Source organism: Drosophila montana, unplaced genomic scaffold, assembly GCF_035044405.1.
Source record: "Drosophila montana isolate Dmon_TW-CO22-7 unplaced genomic scaffold, ASM3504440v1 contig_896_1, whole genome shotgun sequence".
NCBI lineage: Eukaryota > Metazoa > Arthropoda > Insecta > Diptera > Drosophilidae > Drosophila > Drosophila montana.
In genome coordinates, this window is record NW_026999182.1 from 359,921 (window position 1) to 378,914 (window position 18,994).

Below are 18,994 nucleotides of genomic sequence, written 5' to 3' on the forward strand. Positions count from 1 at the left end.
TCAGAGGTTTTCGCCCTTGTTAGTTTAAAAAAATGGTTTAAATCGCACTTTTACCAAGGTAGCTTTTGTTTTGCGAAAAATGTGAAACACGTCTCAAATGATTTTTCATATAGATCCTTGGAAATAAATTTGAGTGCGAAACGTCACCCACCAAATCTTTGACCTCCATTTCCACCAAGGAGGATTGGATTTTTCGAAAAGTGTGAGACAAATGAATTTGAACAAAGATCTTTGAAAATAAGTTTGAGGCCGATCGGATGGTAAACAAAAAAGTTTTTCGCGATTTTTCCACACTTGCGGGTGGAATTTCCCGAAACCCCGTCTTAACGTACACCTACATCACATAAGGTAGCTACAGTGAAAATTTCAGCTTCCTAGCTCTTACGGTTTGGGCTGTGCGTTGATCACCAATCACTCAGTCAGTCAGTCAGTCAGGACAAATAGTTTTATATATAGAGAAGATAGCATCTATATACCTTATGAAGTCGGGACTGTCTATTTTTGAGTAATATACAGATGTGAAATAATAAAATTAATAGACACAGAAAAGATCAGCCCTAAAAAGCGTTTTTATAGCATTGTATTGATTTAAAAAAATGTTAATAATGCACCAAAATATAATTTAGTTTTAAAGCTAAACGAAACATGTTCAGTGAGCGATGATTTTTGTGTCAACTTGGTTGTCAGAACTTTAAGGACACATTATAAAATCATTTGTGCTACAACAGCTCACAATACATTCCCGTCAGATATAGAATATTGTAAAAATTTTTAATAATAAACGAAAATTCGTGCCAACATTTATTTGATAAACATCTAAACAAATTACTTAGACAAATATGGAACCACTACGCTCCCGTAATACCACCAAGCTAAAGGTCAATGTGCCGCAGCAGATCGTTAAAGCTGAAAAGAATGTGAGAAAATTTGCCGAGGCGGGCTGATATTCAACTGGGAACATAACATATGAAAATGTTTGGTTTTTTTTAGGAATTTACAGAGGATGAAAAGAAAATTATTGGTGAACTTAAGCAGCTATATCTGGATACCATCAATCTGGATGTCAAGATGCAGCGTGAAATTTACAATATGGAAAAAATTTACGAGCAAAAACATAACGAGATATTTGACAAGCGCAAAAAGATACTCGAGTAAGCATTAATCTATATGTAGGAAATGCTACGGCCAAAAACCAAAATAAATATTCCGCGTTGCGGTTCGAACCAATCTTTAGTCCTACCCAAAGATTCAGTTTGAACTTTGGTTCATCAAGTTTTAATATATTATATAAGCACCTTTTTATATCGCGCAATCGCAAAATACTAAAGCTTTGAAAAACAATTTTGAGCCAAGCTAAATTAATCGGTTCAAGCATAAATCAAATTATTTTGAGCCAAGGCAAATGAATCGGTTCAATTTGGTTTGGTTTTGTTTGAACCGGTTCGTCCAAAACCCGTTTTGCTGCCATGATAATAACTAAATTTTTAATTGCTCAGTGAGTTCAAGAAACAAAATCACGGCGATGCCACTTCCAGTGAGAATGTGGCCAACTTTTGGCTAAAGGTGCTTAAAGCCTCCTATACCGAATTCATTGGCAAGGAGGATGAGAAAATATTATCGGTAAATGTTTCAAAATCCAATAAAGACAAGGCAATTTAAGATTTCTCTATTTCGTAGCACCTGTGCGATATACGAACCAAGCATTATAACGATGACACCGTCAAGTTTGTAATTGAATTTACTTTTGAGAAAAACGATTACTTCAAGAATCGTGTACTCACCAAGACCTATATATTAAATTGTGTGCCCGACACGGAGGATCCTTTGTCCTATGACGGCGCCGAGATTGTCAAATGCGAGGGTTGTCACATCGATTGGAAACAGTCCTTGGAGCGTGAGAAAAATGGTTAGTTTTATTGGATACTTTACATTCTTGCAGAGGGTAGTATATTGCTAGCTATATATGCTCTAGCAATCAAATCCCATAATATTGCTTATCTTCAGCCGAGTCTATATAGCCATTTTTGTCGGTCAATTCCTGATTTCTGAAGATATCTTCAACATATGTCTGACACAACTGAATCGGAATACTATAATATATAGCTGCTTTCTCAAAATATCTTGACCATAGTTAATACGAGTTTATTCAACATCGGAATACTATATCCCATATAGCTCTCTCTTGGAAACAGTCAAGATATCTTGATAAAGCTCAGCAGACCCTTACTAGTTCAGAAATATATCAATTTGCTATAAGTCTGCAATATAACTATTCTATCTTATTTTACTGCAGATCAACCGTCATTCTTTGACTTCTTTACGCCACCCACTCTGCCGGATGATCCCGAAGATCCCAATTTTTGTGACATCAACGTAAGCCGCATTTGCTGTAATTAGAAGTTAAGATGTGTAATATTAATTATATTATCGGCAGGCTATACTTCAGAACGACTTTGAGCTGGGCTTCTATTTAAAGGAGCGCGTCATACCCAAAGCCGTGATATTCTTTACTGGTGAAATAGCCGATTGCCAGAGCACAGATGCTTCGGACACCGAGACTGAGGATAGCGAGGACGACTCGGATGTTGAGGAGGAGGAGGAGTCTTCCAACAATGAAAACGACAAGTAAACCAACGCCCCGCCCCACCCACCAAAAAAAAAAAGAAATTTTTAAACACTAGTTAACTGAGAATTGAGTTTCCACAAATTTTCCACCGACGTTTTGAAACAAGTTTCCTAATTGCGTTTCAGAAAGCGAAACTGAACAATTGTTTTATCCACTTTCACGGCTACCAAATAAACATTTCATCAGTTTGTCAATTCCAAAATGGTTTATCGTTTAATTGCTTAACAATTAGTTTTATACATTCGGTTAAGCGGCCATATATATATATATATATGTTCCAAACATAATACTAAATAACTCAGCGCCAGAGCAGCAGGTGCCACAGACACATATAGCTACCCAAATGGCGATGCCGTTGGCTGATCAAAGCGCCATCAAGCATGGAACATTCAAAAAGGATTACAGGAATAAGGGTGGGGCTTTATCATGCATAGATAAAAAATCTAAGACTCGTCGGGTTGGGCGTGTGGTTGGGGCTGATGTTCGGGCTCAAGCTGATTCGGTTGCTGGTCATCATTGTCAATGCTGAGATTCACGTTGGCTGCTAGTTCTTCCGTTTCTGGCTCCGATATAACGACCTCTTCAGTCTCTGTCTGTTCCGGCTGCTCATCCATTGTTAAATGCGTTGCAATTACCTCACAGTTTGGCTTCAGCTTCTTAAAGTTGCGCAAGCCCAGGAGCGTTATGCTCGTGCCACTCACATCGATATAGACCAGATTTGGCGAGCACTGCAGCAGATGCTCCAGCGTATAGTTTGTGATATGCGGATAATTGCGTAGCTGAATGCGTTCGAGCCGATTGTTTGGCGAACGATTCGAGTTGCGTATCCACACGACCTCTGGCTGTACAGGATTGGCGGCACGGCCAAAACTATAAATGGCCCGATCCGAGACATAGCCTTGCGGCGGTAGCGGACTAACCGGTTGGCATCTGCGCTGCCGACGTGCATAGTCTCTGTCCAGCGGATCCAGCATGTTCCAGAACATCGGATGATGCACAACCTGCTCAAAATTTCCGCGTGGATGCGTGCGATGACGTCGCGATTGCATGACCAGCAATGGCTCGGCCATGGCCTGTGGATTCATATAGATGACCTGATCGCGACGCGGCAAAAAACGACTGTGCGCCGGCTGATTGCCACGAAGTGTATGTATCTGATCAACCATCTGCTGCAAAAAAGAAGCCATTGCTGGTCGCTGGGCATCAGCAGGTGCACCTTCCTGTACATAGATGTAGGCTCGCGGAGATGCTGCTTCTGTTGCAGCTGCATGTTCGGCCGGCCCAGGATTTTCGGCGTTCTCTGCGGGCGCTGGCGACTGCTCGCGTGCCACACTAGGAAGCGCGATAACCACAAGCGGTGACTGTATACCCCCATTGCCATCCGCATCGGAGCTATGCTCATTGCTGTGCGCTGCCGCACTATCTGATTTATCGGAGGAGGACGCAGATGTCGATGATGTGTCCTCATCATCGGATCCTGACGAAGCACAGCCGCCACTGCGCTTTGTTGTGCTGTTGGAACGATTAGCATCGTCCGCCTCCCTTCTAAGGTTGCAATTATCCGAGGTAAATGTATCGCTAGCTGGCTTTGGAGCATCGGTTGTCGACTCTTGACTCTGGGCTATTTTGCAGGCACGTAAATGCTCCATGGCCGCGCGCGATGTCGATGGCTCATCATCGTTTAACATTTTGAGTGGATCTGGGATTGGAGAATTGGGTTCCTCGCTGCCAGGATTGACGTTGCCATTGGTTGATCTTGCTGGCAATGTTGGCTCCGGTGGCAGAAACGGTGGCGACTCCAGCAGCAGTTCCCTGAGCCCCTCAATGGCGCTAAAGCACTGAAGATCTGAGTTGTTAATGGGCGTCAGACGCAAATCGAGCACCTGTTTAAGGTAATAGGTGAGGTTTTAGGACTGTATATAAACACTACTATATATAGCTCAAAGCAAACCTCCAACTTTTGAAAGCCAAAGCGTGCCGCCATGCTGCCATAGGGCACAAATTTGCACATCATTTGGCAGCCCTTTAGGCTGAGTCGGCGCAGCGAGGGCAGCTTCGAGAGCGCCATGATGTAGTATGGTTCAAACCAATTGTTATCCTCAATGCTCAGATCCTGTTAGAAAAAAATTCCGTATTAATAAAGCCTGATTCCAATTGGTCGCCCACAACTACCTCCAAGTCAACCAATTGCTTTTCTATTGTATGAAATATGCTCTTGACATGATCTCCAACCTTTACGCTGCAATCCTTAAGCGTTAAACGTTTCAGCGAGGCTGGAAATTCCGATATATGTATCTGTGTAAGATAACAGGTTAAATAATACATATACATATTTTTAGCAATTCACAGAGCTACGCACATATTCAAAGTCCAGGCTGACACCCTGCAGCTCCAGGACCTTCAACTGTGTGGCCACCTTGGGAAACACCGAGGTCAGAGTGCATGTGAATTGCTTAAACTCGCCGGCAACATGCTGCGAAGATGGTGGCCCACAGATTTTAATGGTGTGCGTCTTCTCTGTAGCACGTCCCAGTATCTCCTCCAATATGCCCAACGGCAGCGGCGCATTGCTGAGATCAATATTGTGCCAGAAGCGATGATCCAAAAGCAAAGTCTCAAAGCGCGGCGAGCAGCTAACCAAGACAAAGGAGATTAAGTTAAATTGTTGTCGATTGTTATAAGGAGCACCCCACTCACTGCATCACCGCCATTATGGACGCCGAGTCCAGATACTTAAATATCTCATAGAGCAGCTCATTGCAGAAGCTCAGCAGATGATACTTTTGTGGCTGCTTCTCCTCCTGCTGCTGCTGCAGCGGCTGCTGTTGCTGCAGCTCGGTTCTGCGCTGCTTCGGCTCCGGTTGCTCCTGCAGCGGTTGGGGCGCGTCCGTTTGCTTAAGCTCGCATTCGGACAAGCGTCGCTTTTGCGCCGCAACAAAAGCGTTATGTACACTATTCATATTGCTTAATGCGCGGCAAGCCAAATTTTTTTTCTTGGAAAAAAACTCAACTTTTTGCCGAAATAAAAAAAAACGGCAGCTAAAAAAAACGTCAAACCTACCAAAAGTATTTTTCATTTGCTATTCCCAGGGACACACAAACAGCTGTTATTAAGCAGCACGATAGTTAAATTCATCGATAGTTGACAGTGCTGCATAGTGGCGTTGCTATGACGCTTTACAGCACTGCAAGCAGCGCAGGTTATTAGGTCGTTTGTTGTGGCTTTGGTTCTTTGCAGGTTTATTCAAATATAAATGTTAATTATAAGGCAACTACGGAAACTAAATGCTCAGCAAAGACTCCAGCTGGGTGTGGAGCAGACGCGACGCCCCATGGCTGATGCGGCTCAAAAGAATGCCAGCTTCCAATACGATAAAGATCCCCAACCGCTGTTCACAGATGCCGAAACGCAGCGCCTGCTTCAGTCCATGACGCAACTGCAGCTGGAGGAGGTTTTCCGGAAGCGCACCGTACCGGACAACAGCACGGTAACGAAAATCATGACTACCACACAACTTGAAAAGTAGTTGGTTCAGACCATTGAAAAGGCAAAGAAATTACTACAAATGCCGCCGGTTATTCAGATCAAGGAACCGGCGATGAAGGATTTTGCCGACATCAAATACATTTTTACAGACATCACCTTTGGTCTGCGAAATTCGAAAGGCGAAATTGTTGTGCGAATTGCATGATTGGACACCGGTACGGTATCGAATCCGGCAACAGTTCCCTGAGCCCCTTTATGGCTCTAAAGCACTGCAGATCTGATTCGTTAACGGGCGTCAGACGCAAATCGAGCACCTATTCAAGGTAATAGGTGAGGTTTTAGGACTGTATATAAACACTACTATATATAGCTCAAAGCAAACCTCCAACTTTTGAAAGCCAAAGCGTGCCGCCAAGGTGCCATAGGGCACTAATTTGCACACCATTTGGCAGCCCTTTAGGCTGAGTCGGCGCAGCGAGGGCAGCTTCGAGAGCGCTATGATGTAGGACGGCTCAAACCAATTGTTATCCTCAATGCTCAGGTCCTATTAGAAAAAATTTGCGTTTTAATAAGGTCTGACTCCACTTGGGGTCGCCCACAACTACCTCCAAGACAACCAATTGCTCTTCTATTGTATTAAATATGCTCTTGGCATGATCTCCAACCTTTACGCTGCAATCCTTGAGTGTTAAACGCTTCAACGAGGCTGGAAATTCCGATATATGTATCTGTTTAAGATTGCAGGTTAAATAATATATATAATTTGAACGATTCACAGAGCTACGCACACATTCAAAGTCTAGGCTGACGCCCTGCAGCTCCAGGACCTTCAACTGTGTGGCCACCTTGGGAAACACCGAGGTCAGAGTGCATGTGAATTGCTTAAACTCGCCGGCAACATGCTGCGATGAGGGTGGCCCACAGATTTTAATAGTGTGCGTCTTCTCTGTAGCACGTCCCAGTATCTCCTCCAATATGCCCAACGGCAGCGGCGCATTACTGAGATCAATATTGTGCCAGAAGCGATGATCCAAAAGCAACGTCTCAAAGCGCGGCGAGCAGCTAACCAAGACAAAGGAGATTAAGTTAAATTGTTGTCGATTGTTATAAGGAGCACCCCACTCACTGCATCACCGCCATTATGGACGCCGAGTCCAGATACTTAAATATCTCATAGAGCAGCTCATTGCAGAAGCTCAGCAGATGATACTTTTGTGGCTGCTTCTCCTCCTGCTGCTGCTGCAGCGGCTGCTGTTGCTGCAGCTCGGTTCTGCGCTGCTTCGGCTCCGGTTGCTCCTGCAGCGGTTGGGGCGCGTCCGTTTGCTTAAGCTCGCATTCGGACAAGCGTCGCTTTTGCGCCGCAACAAAAGCGTTATGTACACTATTCATATTGCTTAATGCGCGGCAAGCCAAATTTTTTTTCTTGGAAAAAAACTCAGTTTTTGCCGAAATAAAAACGGCAGCTAACAAAAAAGTCAAACCTGCCAAAAGTATTTTTCATTTGCTATTCCCAGGGACACACAAACAGCTGTTATTAAGCATCACGATAGTTAAATTCATCGATAGTTGACAGTGCTGGATAGTGGCGTTGCTATGACGCTTTACAGCACTGCAAGCAGCGCAGGTTATTAGGTCGTGTGTTTTGGCTTTGGTTCTTTGCAGGTTTATTCAAATAAAAATGTTAATTTTAAGGCAACTACGGAAACTAAATGCTCAGCAAAGACTCCAGCTGGGTGTCGAGCAGACGCGACGCCCCATGGCTGATGCGGCTCAAAAGAATGCCAGCTTCCAATACGATAAAGATCCCCAACCGCTGTTCACAGATGCCGAAACGCAGCGCCTCCTTCAGTCCATGACGCAACTGCAGCTGGAGAAGGTTTTCCGGAAGCGCACCGTCCCGGACAACAGCACGGAGACGAAATTCATGACCACCGCACAACTAGAAAAGGAGTTTGTACAGACCATTGAAAAGGCAAAGAAATTACTACAAATGCCGCCGGTTGTTCAGATCAAGCGGGACACTGAGCACATTATATCCAAGGATCCGGCGCTAAAGGATTTTGCCGACACTAAATACGTTTTCACAGACATCACGTTTGGTCTGCGTAATTCGGAACGCAAAATTGTGGTGCGAGATGCGGACGGAACCTTAGCCTATGCCCCATTGGAAACTCGGAAACGCATGAATCAATTATATTTTCCATTGGAGGGCCGCCGATCCTATACCCCGCGTATGTTCACCCACGATGAGCTGCTGCAGCGTTGTTTGGATGATCACAAATATGAGTTCGTGCTGGATCGCCTGACGGTGCAATATGAGCCCTATGAGGCAGAGTTCCATAACTTTTCGGCCAAAGTCTTTGCACATCTAAATGAGTCCAAAGAATTCGATTTGCTGCGCTCCACCCGCCACTTTGGACCGATGGCCTTCTTCTACGCCTGGCATCGCTGCATTGACGATCTACTCTACGACATGATACGCCGGGATTATCTTCACAATGCTGTTGAGCTAATTGCGCTCAGCTACAAGATACACCAAGTGCCCATGGATTATAAGCCAATTCTCAGCCAGTTGGAGGCACTGAAGCCAACTCCCGCACAACGGGCGCTTGCCGAGCTGCTCAGCTGCTTGAAAAAGCCAGCGGAAAATGCCATTGAACATGAAATCCAAACGGCCATTGGCAAAACGGAGCAGGATTTCGCCGCCGATGATCTCAGCCTGAAGTTCATCGAACAATATATTGGCAGCAAGCATGCACTGAAGAAGGTGCAGTTGGAGTTGGCCGTGCAGACGCTCAAGGAGGTTAACCTGGAGAAGCTGCAGCTGTATCGAGGCTTAAAGAAGGCGCACGGCGTACAAGCGTCATAAGAGCGCATATATAAACATATATTTTTTATTAATGTTGTTATGCAATAAAAATAAAATATAAATTAGGAAAATTCTTGGTTAATCATTGCGTTAGGAGTCGGCGTAGACGCTTATGATGCTGCAGGACACAGCGGCGCTTGTGGAGGACACAACGAAACGCATTGCTGAAACGCTTCAGGCAAATGGTGCAACGATGTACCTGGGCTTTGACATGCGCCTGTCGCGCACTCTTGCCCAGATATATGTGTTTGGCTTTGCTGCAGGCGGAGACCAGCATGCGATGCACCAGAAATTGTGCGGACGAGCTAAAGCTTTTGCGGCACTGCAGGCAATGATAGGCTTTAACGTCCAGATGCTTCTTCAGATGCCGCCGCAGCTGTCGCTTTGAGGCGACCATAAAACTGCAATGCAGATGTGGACATTGCATATGGATCTGTGGTCGGCTGCGGGCATGGGGACGCGCCGTGCAACTGTAGCCATGCTGACCGATCAAATGCTGATGCATGATCAGCTTGCCGCAGCTGAAGCATAGAGCACGGGGTCCATAGTGCATCGCCATGTGCCGCTGATGCTCCAGCAGATAGTTAGCCACCTCGCCGCAGATCAGGCACTCGAGCATGCCATTGGGAAACATGCTGGTGTGTTGACTCACATAAGATAGAAATTTGCCCTCCTGCTCCATGTTTTGTTTATCCGGACCTGTCGACGGCTGCGGCTCAATCCACGCTTCGTCATCTTCTTCGTCATCGTCCCGCTTGCATTGTATGCCCACATCTTCTGTGGATATCGTCTCCGTTTGTATTTCTCGCATGCGTCGGGGCACGCTGTTATCCTGCTTAACGCTTTCTGTTGTGGGCATGATTCGTTGCTCTTTCAGTGTCGGCTTATAATTATCAATCGCCCACAAAGCCGCAATATTTTTGCTAATTTTTGAAATCCCTTTAATATTATGTTCCTTGGCAAACTGCTGTGTGATGCAGCAGGTTTCAACGCAGACGTACTCGGGCAACTCGTAAACGGGCACAACTATGGGCGTTACCTAGGCGATCAATATATACATGCTACTGTGAGTGTTTTGTTTAAATATCAGTTGTATATGAAAATTAACACCTTTGCTTGGAAATGTTGCATCTTGCCGCTGAAATTCTTGACAGCTGTCGATATCGAAATCGATAAGCGGCATTCACAGCCTGCTGTAACGATTATTAACCATCCCTGGTCATCACCAGCAATCGACAAAAAATAACAGAAAAGAGCTAAATGAATTTGGCGCATTTTTCAAAAGTTATTCAATCAATATGTAATTTTAGTTGTTTATTAAAACGTTACAATTTAATTCTAGTACACTTTTGCTTATAAACGAAAGAAACAAATCATCGTCAATTGGTACAATCATCATCATATTTTATACACCACTATCATAATCCGAACTTCTTATCAAACAACAAACGCAAACACAAAAAATATTACAACTTATAAATTGAGGGCGTACAAGGTAAAAATAAAAAAAGACTGCAAAATATATGCGTGGACAGAATATAATGAATATAAAATCAGTTAATGTCTCTCATTTGGGGCATAAAATCGCCGTATTTTATGTACAAAACGAAATGTCTTATATGTATACGAAAAGTTTGTAGTTGAACGTGCGCGAATGTTAATTGGTGGGCCGTAAAGGTAAAGCCTGGATATTGCGGAAGTCCCTTTTGAATTTATCAATAAGTCAAGTTTATTATCTCATATTTTTTTCTGTTTATGTGTTGTTGTGCTGTTCTGCTCCTGTTGTTCCATTTTATGGTAATTCTAACTAAATGTTCTCATTAAGAGTTAATCGCAATAAAAGTCAAGTTTTTGTTTGTTTACTTTTCAGCGAATTTCTAGACGCTCTACCACTTCTTCTTGTGCTCATCCATGGATACGCCACCGGGGCCCAAGGATACAATCATGAGCAAGCCACCGATGACCGAGAGTGTCTGTAATACGTATACACATAAGCACACAAAATGTTTGAATCTAATCTAAAGAGACTTACCTGGAAAAAGTCATATTTCAAGAAATCCCTGAGCGGTTTGTATGACGGAATAGTCCACCAGGCATTGTGATACAAATTGAGAGCAGTAAGCAGCGCCACCAGAATTAACGCTGAGAGCTTTGTCTTGTAGCCCAGCACAACGAGTACCATCAGGGTGGATCCAATTATATCCTGAATAATATTCCACACGCTTAACTCGAAACGGATGAGCGTGATGAACATGAATGCCAACAGTATGCGGCCGGCCAACTGCATAAAGTTCTTGGGTTTGTTGTCGCCCAGAGATGGCACGCCCGCAAATAAGCTGCGCCCCTCGATCCGGGCTTCGGCAAGCACCAGCAGCAGAGCTCCGATGAGAGCAAAGTTGCGTAGCAAGAACTGAAAGTCCCACAGTATGGAATAGGCTATTGTCTACAAAAATAAAAAAGACGGATTATGATTATATACAAGCCACAAATAATATATAATTCATTGCTCTCACCTGTAGCACCACAATGAAAAATAGCAGACCGACCGCAATGTCGACCTTGAATCTAGCCATAACCATACCACAGCCGCCCAGTTGGCCAAACAGATTGGTGAGCACGAAAACGGTGGCCAGAAACTTGCCGCAGCCCCAGCTCATGTCCATGTATTCACGCTGTTCGTTCCATTGGAAATACATGCGCAGGCCATCCTCGAAGAAAGTGGCAATGAGACATAGCCGTGCAACAGTTGGTAGCACATATTTGCCGCGCTTGATAACCTAAAATTTGAATACAAATAATAACAGCAAGTTAATTGATAACAGATTTTCGAGGGCATAATCTATTTACGTGAGTGTCTGTGTGTGTGTGTGCTTACGATAGTGCTGTAAAATGAGGTTTGAACAGTAAAATAAATTATGCTAAGCAATAGATTTGCCCAGCCATTTTTCCCTGATCAATACACTGAGAAAAATTGCGACATTATTAGCCATAGAAAACGCTTTGACAAAAGCAGTTCTAAAAAACGGTTTAATTCAAAAGAAAAATACATTTTATTTTAATTAATACTTTTAATACACCTTCTTTGCTCTATTGTAAAAGTTTTTTACAACACTATTGTTAAGTAAATTCAGAGATTTTAAATCTACAGATATCAAAATTGGCGCCTTAAATTAGCATTTTTTTTAAAGATATTCAAGAATTTTGCATTAGACATTCGAATTTTACGCCAATTAGAATTATCTCTGAGCACCATGCGTTCGTTAACTGGTTTTATATGATGAAATATTCGAATATTTTTTTTTCTTGCATCAATTTGGATTGAATTTGTTTTACTCTGATTCCTTTAACACCCCAAGCACATTTTCTCTTTCATGTACAATTATGTATACTTTTCTTTTAGTGTATTTTTCAGAGATGTATGAAATATTTGCGTACGCCGGCAAAAGCATTTGATAAGTTAATGGGAGTGGGAGTTTAAATGTTATTGAAACATCGATAGGGAAGCGTCCACTTAAGTTGATTGTGATAAGGGCCTAGAAATTTACAACATGCTGGAGCGTGGCTTTTTTTGACAAGACACTGTTGATTTGGCAAGACAGTGGCGGGGCATGACGTGTCGCTCAGCTGCTCTTCCGCGTTATATTTTATATGAGGCGCTATCTCTGTATCTCTTCTGGCGTGTAACGGGTTTTCATGCCTAGCTCAAGCGATCGCTCAATGCATAATTTAAATATTGAAACATGCGCTCACACACACACACTTATTATATCGTATGTATATAAGTCTTCAAGCGGGCTGCCAGATTTTCTTTTCCTAAACTTATTACGGAACTCGCCTAGTTCGAGATGGACGACGCAACATTTATGCCGCTCACTCTCACCACTTTCACTAGTATGGACTAAACAGTCACGCACACACGCACACACACATGCTCGCACACATATACATTCAGAGCGTATGGCGTATTCTCAGCAATTGCCAATTAGATATAATTCCTAGCTGCCAGCTGCATTCCACCTATGTAGCTACCGAAATTGTGAGTTAGTTGATAGTGGACAAACCTAAGCCAGCAGGAAACCACTTTGGAGCACTCTTTGCCAGCCACTGGTGCTGCAATTGAGCTTCGAACTTTGCCGCGTTTGGATGACGTTGGCAGTTTTCTATTGCTTTTACTTTAAGTGACATCGAGTATATTTCCAGTTGGTCAGCCGAAAATGTTGATTAGACCAATTGCAAATGGTCCCCCAATGGCTGCAGCAACATAATTTACAACTTTCACAGCTTATGATCCTAAGAGAATTACCTGTTCGGCCACATCTTCCGTTTTTGCAATATATTCGTTGGGTATGCTCATATTGGCGGCAGCTGCTGCTCCTGCTGTGCTGTTTATGCGTTATTCCAGGACGACGTCGAAGCTTGCAGCATTCACGTTTAGTTTTAAGACACACGTAGCGTTTATCGTCACTTGGTTCACGAAATTAAAATTAACAAAAACCAGAAAAATCAAAAAACACACAACACGGGCACACAAGGCTGGCAGAGAGAGCCAGATGGGCAAATTGTTATCGATAACAATATGGTTGCGATTATCTGAGACTGGCGATTAATTGACATTGTTATCGTGCAGTACAGCACAGCGTGCCAGATCTTTTTTATTTTAAAGATTTTTTTTTATTTAAAACAAAATAAATAAAGATATACAATATATATATATATTAAAGATTAAGTTAAGCACACTGACAAATGGCTACAGTAGTTAAGCGACAAAAGGTTGAAGATGAAAAGCCCAGCACCTCAAAACAATGTCGTACGAAGATAAGTAAGACGAAAAAAAACATGCAAAACGCGGAATTTTCAACCGACTGGGATGTGGAAGCCTATAGAACTGAGTACGAGAGCGAGGAGCACTGGGAGCTGCGCCGTGACTTTATGCTTGCGCACAAAGATCGCTTTGATGAGGATCGATTGGTGTGTCTAGCACAAACGTTCATCAACATGGAGTTCATGGGCTGCAAATATCCAGCGGAAACCATGCAATTAGTGGCGGAGCTGTCCAGAGATATTGCCGAGAAGTTTCGCAAAAATCGTGAGCAACGCCTGAAGCGCACATTTGTCTCCGCATCGGATGCAGCCGAACAGCGGGCCAAAGGTAGAAGGAACAACAAATAATAGCATTAAATATGTACAGTACAATTAAGGACGGATGAAAATGTGTTATATTACTCGTAAATATATATGAGCCTGAAACCACAAAAGCTGATTACATATTCCAAACAACTAGGGCGTGCCGCTGCCAACAGACCACCACATTCACTGCAGGAGCGCCAAATCCAAACATCCAGCGCCACCCAAAATCGCCTGTGCTTCGGCGGCGGTGAGCCACTGAATCTTTTTGAAGGCCTGCGCTTTGGAAATCTTATTATATATCTTGCGGGCGGACGCAGTTGCTTGCGCAACGCGTGCAACATAGCAAAAATGAAATACGATGAGCGCCTAAGCGAAACTCAAACGGACGATATGTCCAAGACAGCAGATATACTAATAAACGACGAGGTCATAGCCAGCGGCAGGGGCGAGAATCCAAAGGCGGCCAAACTGGCCGCATATAAGCAGGCAGTGCTGCTGCTGCAAACGCACTGCTACAGCATAAAGGTAGGCAATACCCGAAAGATTAGCGTGTTGTAGCTTAACATTATAAAATTTTTCTCAGTTGAATGCAGCGCGCGAGACCATCAAGGTCGAGAAAAGCAAAAATGGCGTAAATATAAATGTCACCAAGGAGTCGGCTGACAATCTGTGCGACGCCAAGCTAGATGCAAGCAATAAGGGCTATCATATGATGCGTTTGATGGGCTGGACTGGCGGTGGCTTGGGGCGCCAAAAGCAGGGACGCGAGGAGCCCGTGGGGTAGGTGTGGCCTGCCTTAACCTGGCTGTCTTCATTCAATTATCTGAATAATTTTTAGTTACCTGTTAAAAAACAATCGCATGGGCTTGGGCTCCAACGATCCACGAGGCAATCTGGCCGATTATCGCAAGCTTATAGAGAACTATGTCAATTCGGAGGATATGCGCGACATGCAATTTGAGCCCACCTTCTCCAAGGAGGAACGCGCCACGTTTCATCAGTAAGCGAAATTCTTCAAACTTATTGCAACTGGCAGCTTATTATGTTCTGTATGTTGTATGTTTAGGATTGCCGGCAAATTTGGACTGCGCTCCAACAGCTACGGTACTGGTGAATCTCGACGCTTGCTTATAACTAAAAAAATCAGCTATAATATAATACTCAGCGAAGTGCTCACCCGACGCAACACCAAGTTCTGCGAACGTTATTTTGTACAGGTGCCCATGCAGAAGGCGCATCTGTTTCCAGGTAATGTGGCCGCGCTGGATTTGGAAAATATAATGGAATAGTTCAAAATAGAAAAATTTTGTTCGGTTTCAAGCTTATGTATATTGGTCTATATAAACCAATTTCAGCACATAGTATTTAAGTTGAAAAGAGAGAAAAAATACATTTTAAGTATTTTATAACTTTGAATTCCAAACAAGTTGCATTTAGTTGTTTACGTTTCCCAGTGAATACAAGCGCGGCGTAGCTGTTTGAATGGCAATATAGAAGAAGCATAATGCAACAAGAGATGCATTTGTGTAAGCGCATCTTTGTTCTATTTCTATTAAAGATACAATTTGCTTGTTAGCCGAGAGAATGAGCAAGTGTCCTCGTTGCAACTGCGAAGCAACTGGACAGAATCGCCTGGTCACTGACAGCTGCGGCCACAGTAAATGCCGTCTGTGTTTGCTGGCAGATGTATCCGATTGTTCTGAGTGCAAGATAACAAGGGATATACCAGAAGCAGGTCCTCCGGAGCAGCCAGTGACCATAGTGAAAGCGATAGCGCACACCACCGCTAACCATATAGTCAGCACCACACAGGGCTACCATTGCACCGTGTGCAACAAGTCCTTTCGCAGTCGCACACAACAATATTATCATCGCGCCTGCGGTAATGAGCAGCTCAAGAAGTTCCACTGTACGCAATGTCCACGCGTAAGTTGCAGACCGAAAACGCAATTTAATCTCTGATAATTTTATCTGTAACTACAGCGCTTTGCCACACGCTCGCATCTGAAGTACCACCAGAACAGCCATGGCAATTCCAGCTACAGCTGCTCTATTTGCAACAAATCCTTTAAGCAGCAGTTTCTTTTGCAGCGCCACATGCGCGCCCACAATTTGCCTGCATTTAGTTGCCAAAATTGCCCAAGATTATTCCGCAGCCAAAGTGCACTGACGGCGCACGCAGCGTTGCACAGTGGCGACAGCTTGCCCCACAAATGTGCTACCTGCTGTAAGCACTATCTAACCAAGGCCAACCTTAAGCAGCACCAGCTGAAACATGATCAAAACACCGCACGGCACAGCTGTAGCGTGTGTAATAAATCTTTCCTGCGCCCGTCCACGCTCCGACTGCATCAGAAACGTCACAGCAAGCGTCCACGCCGTGCCTGTTCCCAGTGCAACAAGACTTTCAATGATGCGGATACATTGACGCGGCACATCAAGCAGCACACGGCCATGCAGCAGTACCGTTGCATGCAATGCGAGGTCACCGTCAATCGGCGGGACAATATGCTGCGGCATCTACGCTCCATGCATCCGGGCGTACAGTTTGAGGCAGGTGTTCAAGTTATAGACGCTGAGCCAAGCGATCCGGTCACGTCAGCCCCAGCAGAGACATCTGTGCAAAATCTGCGCTACAACAGCGTCATCAAGAGCGTAGGAAATGTAGAGCCAGTTATGGTGCCCGTATCTCAGCCCGAGCTGGAGCCGGAAAAGCCACCGCCTGCTGCAGTGCCGATGCAAGACAAAACGCAAAAAGAGAATGTCAAACTTTATCGCAAAATCATATTAGATTTGGACAACGAGGAGTACTCCAATGAGCTGAGCAACGGTCTGGACATGGACGAAACGGAGACAGTGGCTAATGAGCAGCAAGTGACGCATCACACCCAGCCGCAACATCAACGCGTGGCTGGGCAGGGCAGCTCCAACTTCAGGCATTGGCGCAAGAACTTCAAGTACTCCTACGAAAACGAGCATACCAATTAAATAGTATTAGTAAACAGTTTAAGGCCCATTTAGACCCCAAACAAGATGTCAAATGCCTTATTGACATAAAGCATGCGAAAAGCATTTTACAACGAGATCGGCTCGACACACTTATTTATATATAGCTAAATGAAACGCTGGCCGCTTGCCACATGATACCCTATCCAAGGGTATTATAAATTTGTATCAAAATGTTTAGCGCATATAGCGCTATGTAGTCAAGTCCGTTGGGCTGTTTCCATGCAAACTAGTCTAGTTTTTAAGCTATATGATGAAATTTTAAATAGCTTCGTTCATTTGTTGTAGGTACCATATAAGACAGCTGTCATAGGAACAGTGCGTCGATAAGTGAGTTCTCGTAGAACAAACACTTCAAGATACCTTAACAAAACTCGGCAATTTCCATCGAAATGAGACTTATATGCCATATAGCTCCTGTCAGAACATTATGTTTGCCAGAGTATTTAATCGTCGATACTACAAAGTTAAGTGTGTTTGCTTGTTGGGACTACGTCAATGCCAAGGGTCTGCGCACCCCATAATGAGCAAATAATATAATAATATTATCCAAGCAGTATTCAATATGTGGAACGATGAAACGGAACTTGAGGCGCTGCGTGCGATCTATTGCCTAACCGAAGCAGCTGCAGCCAAGCCCAACTGGCGCAAATTACTTGCTCTGGGCAACACCCTGGAACGGGAGCTAAAGCGTAAGATACTCTGGGTATGGCCCACGGCACTGGATCTCAAGAACTTCAATCAAATACTAAAGGAGCTGGACATACGCAGCGTGCTGAGCATAGGCTGCGGCAGTGGCTTGCTCGAGTGGCTGGTAGGCGCTGTTGCTGAGCAAGGATTACGCATTTATGGCCTGGAAAGGGATCCAAACTGGTGGCGCAGCAAGTATGCGGTCCGCAGTTTTATACCACTAAACTACATTGAGGAGGCGTGCTCAAAATTGAATGCCCATTTCTTAAGCGAATGTTGCTCGGGCGTTGCGCCTTGTGCTCTGCTTTTCTGTTACTTTAACAATCGCAGCGCATTTTTAGAATATCTTAGTGTGTTTGAGGGCAAGTGGCTAATATTAATAGGCCCACAGCCTGCAGTGGGCATACACACAGAGCCTAATCCGCTGCAGCCGCAACTACCCGACGACCAATGGGCGTTGCATCAGGTTACCAACTGGACTGAGCAGAATTTGGTGGCTGTTTACGAGAAACTACCGTAATTTAGCGGCACATGTATTTTGTTTATAATATTTATAATAATATGAATAATATATCTAACTCCTATTGACCTCTATGTGAAACCTGCAGGCGGGTATTGTCTGCACCTCCGCGGTAACTGTGCTATTGATGCCCAAATTGCTAAGCGCCCCGCGCACCAATCCACAGGTAAAGGCCACAAATTTGGGCGCCTGCTCCAGCTGCTTGGCCCCCGGTGAGATGCGTGTAAGAAAACGGAATGCCTTGTCCTGCACCACGTACATACCGTGGTTATTGGTGCGTAAATTGTCCACTTGCTTTTTGTAAATCAGTGTCCAAAAGTCGGTGCATATAAATTTCATGGTCTCCAGTTCGTCCTTAAAGCGCGTGACATCGCGTGTGAGTCGCTCAATCAGGCGATAGCCGGTTGTGAAGCCAATATACTCCAAGGTGGCCAGATCGTGTTGATCCTGCAAAATGGAAATTTTTAATAACGAGGCAATAAAGAGGTTAATTGTCTTTAAGCACACCTTACTGTTATTTAGGCAGTAGTTGACTATTTCTGCATGCAGGCAATCAAAAACTATTTCCTCCGACATAATGAACACAAAGATGTTTATTTTCAATTAATTCTAGTCGCACTCAACAGCTGACCGCGACGTTGACATGTGAATGGCAAAGTTGAGCTTTGC

The 18,994-nt window shown here is 44.1% G+C and overlaps 9 protein-coding genes across 11 annotated transcripts; 5 read left to right on the forward strand and 4 right to left on the reverse strand.

Moving 5' to 3' along the window:
- Window positions 1-709: 709 nt before the first annotated feature.
- mil (milkah) lies at window positions 710-2,828 on the forward strand. Its single transcript, XM_064699267.1, has 6 exons — window positions 710-917; window positions 991-1,151; window positions 1,497-1,620; window positions 1,678-1,906; window positions 2,294-2,373; window positions 2,435-2,828. The coding sequence occupies exons 1-6, from the start codon at window positions 840-842 to the stop codon at window positions 2,627-2,629; spliced, it is 867 nt and encodes a 288-aa protein (XP_064555337.1). The 5' UTR covers window positions 710-839; the 3' UTR covers window positions 2,630-2,828.
- On the reverse strand, window positions 2,813-7,564 carry LOC135440215 (uncharacterized). 2 transcript variants are annotated; one of them, XM_064699260.1, is made up of 5 exons: window positions 7,240-7,564; window positions 4,986-5,259; window positions 4,799-4,921; window positions 4,578-4,739; window positions 2,813-4,509 (listed from the first exon to the last, which is right to left on the reverse strand). In XM_064699260.1, exons 1-5 carry the CDS (start codon window positions 7,500-7,502, stop codon window positions 3,070-3,072), a joined length of 2,262 nt encoding a protein of 753 aa, XP_064555330.1. In that variant the 5' UTR covers window positions 7,503-7,564; the 3' UTR covers window positions 2,813-3,069. The 2 variants fall into 2 exon arrangements, with proteins under 2 accessions (XP_064555330.1, XP_064555329.1); XM_064699259.1 differs by lacking the exon at window positions 7,240-7,564 and adding an exon at window positions 5,324-5,675.
- A 99-nt stretch (window positions 7,565-7,663) lies between these two features.
- mRpS22 (mitochondrial ribosomal protein S22) lies at window positions 7,664-9,053 on the forward strand. The gene has a single exon (XM_064699265.1). It carries the CDS (start codon window positions 7,792-7,794, stop codon window positions 8,980-8,982), a length of 1,191 nt encoding a protein of 396 aa, XP_064555335.1. The 5' UTR covers window positions 7,664-7,791; the 3' UTR covers window positions 8,983-9,053.
- Window positions 8,980-10,202, reverse strand: Boh1 (Buddy of Hmr 1). The gene is made up of 2 exons (XM_064699266.1): window positions 10,093-10,202; window positions 8,980-10,021 (listed from the first exon to the last, which is right to left on the reverse strand). The coding sequence occupies exons 1-2, from the start codon at window positions 10,111-10,113 to the stop codon at window positions 9,065-9,067; spliced, it is 978 nt and encodes a 325-aa protein (XP_064555336.1). The 5' UTR covers window positions 10,114-10,202; the 3' UTR covers window positions 8,980-9,064.
- An 81-nt stretch (window positions 10,203-10,283) lies between these two features.
- Surf4 (Surfeit locus protein 4) lies at window positions 10,284-13,504 on the reverse strand. The gene is made up of 5 exons (XM_064699217.1): window positions 13,286-13,504; window positions 11,496-11,759; window positions 11,015-11,425; window positions 10,846-10,955; window positions 10,284-10,789 (listed from the first exon to the last, which is right to left on the reverse strand). Exons 1-4 carry the CDS (start codon window positions 13,334-13,336, stop codon window positions 10,869-10,871), a joined length of 813 nt encoding a protein of 270 aa, XP_064555287.1. The 5' UTR covers window positions 13,337-13,504; the 3' UTR covers window positions 10,284-10,789; window positions 10,846-10,868.
- An 80-nt stretch (window positions 13,505-13,584) lies between these two features.
- Window positions 13,585-15,426, forward strand: LOC135440173 (NF-kappa-B-repressing factor). Its single transcript, XM_064699210.1, has 5 exons — window positions 13,585-14,131; window positions 14,264-14,634; window positions 14,693-14,889; window positions 14,948-15,109; window positions 15,176-15,426. Exons 1-5 carry the CDS (start codon window positions 13,726-13,728, stop codon window positions 15,396-15,398), a joined length of 1,359 nt encoding a protein of 452 aa, XP_064555280.1. The 5' UTR covers window positions 13,585-13,725; the 3' UTR covers window positions 15,399-15,426.
- Window positions 15,427-15,593: 167 nt separating this feature from the next.
- LOC135440174 (zinc finger protein 2) lies at window positions 15,594-17,194 on the forward strand. 2 transcript variants are annotated; one of them, XM_064699211.1, is made up of 2 exons: window positions 15,594-16,035; window positions 16,093-17,194. In XM_064699211.1, exons 1-2 carry the CDS (start codon window positions 15,694-15,696, stop codon window positions 17,095-17,097), a joined length of 1,347 nt encoding a protein of 448 aa, XP_064555281.1. In that variant the 5' UTR covers window positions 15,594-15,693; the 3' UTR covers window positions 17,098-17,194. The 2 variants fall into 2 exon arrangements, with proteins under 2 accessions (XP_064555281.1, XP_064555282.1); XM_064699212.1 differs by having other exon boundaries at window positions 15,859-16,018.
- A 146-nt stretch (window positions 17,195-17,340) lies between these two features.
- Window positions 17,341-18,399, forward strand: LOC135440179 (uncharacterized). The gene has a single exon (XM_064699218.1). It carries the CDS (start codon window positions 17,681-17,683, stop codon window positions 18,323-18,325), a length of 645 nt encoding a protein of 214 aa, XP_064555288.1. The 5' UTR covers window positions 17,341-17,680; the 3' UTR covers window positions 18,326-18,399.
- Trs33 (trafficking protein particle complex subunit Trs33) lies at window positions 18,306-18,992 on the reverse strand. Its single transcript, XM_064699220.1, has 2 exons — window positions 18,833-18,992; window positions 18,306-18,772 (listed from the first exon to the last, which is right to left on the reverse strand). The coding sequence occupies exons 1-2, from the start codon at window positions 18,899-18,901 to the stop codon at window positions 18,380-18,382; spliced, it is 462 nt and encodes a 153-aa protein (XP_064555290.1). The 5' UTR covers window positions 18,902-18,992; the 3' UTR covers window positions 18,306-18,379.
- Window positions 18,993-18,994: the final 2 nt, after the last annotated feature.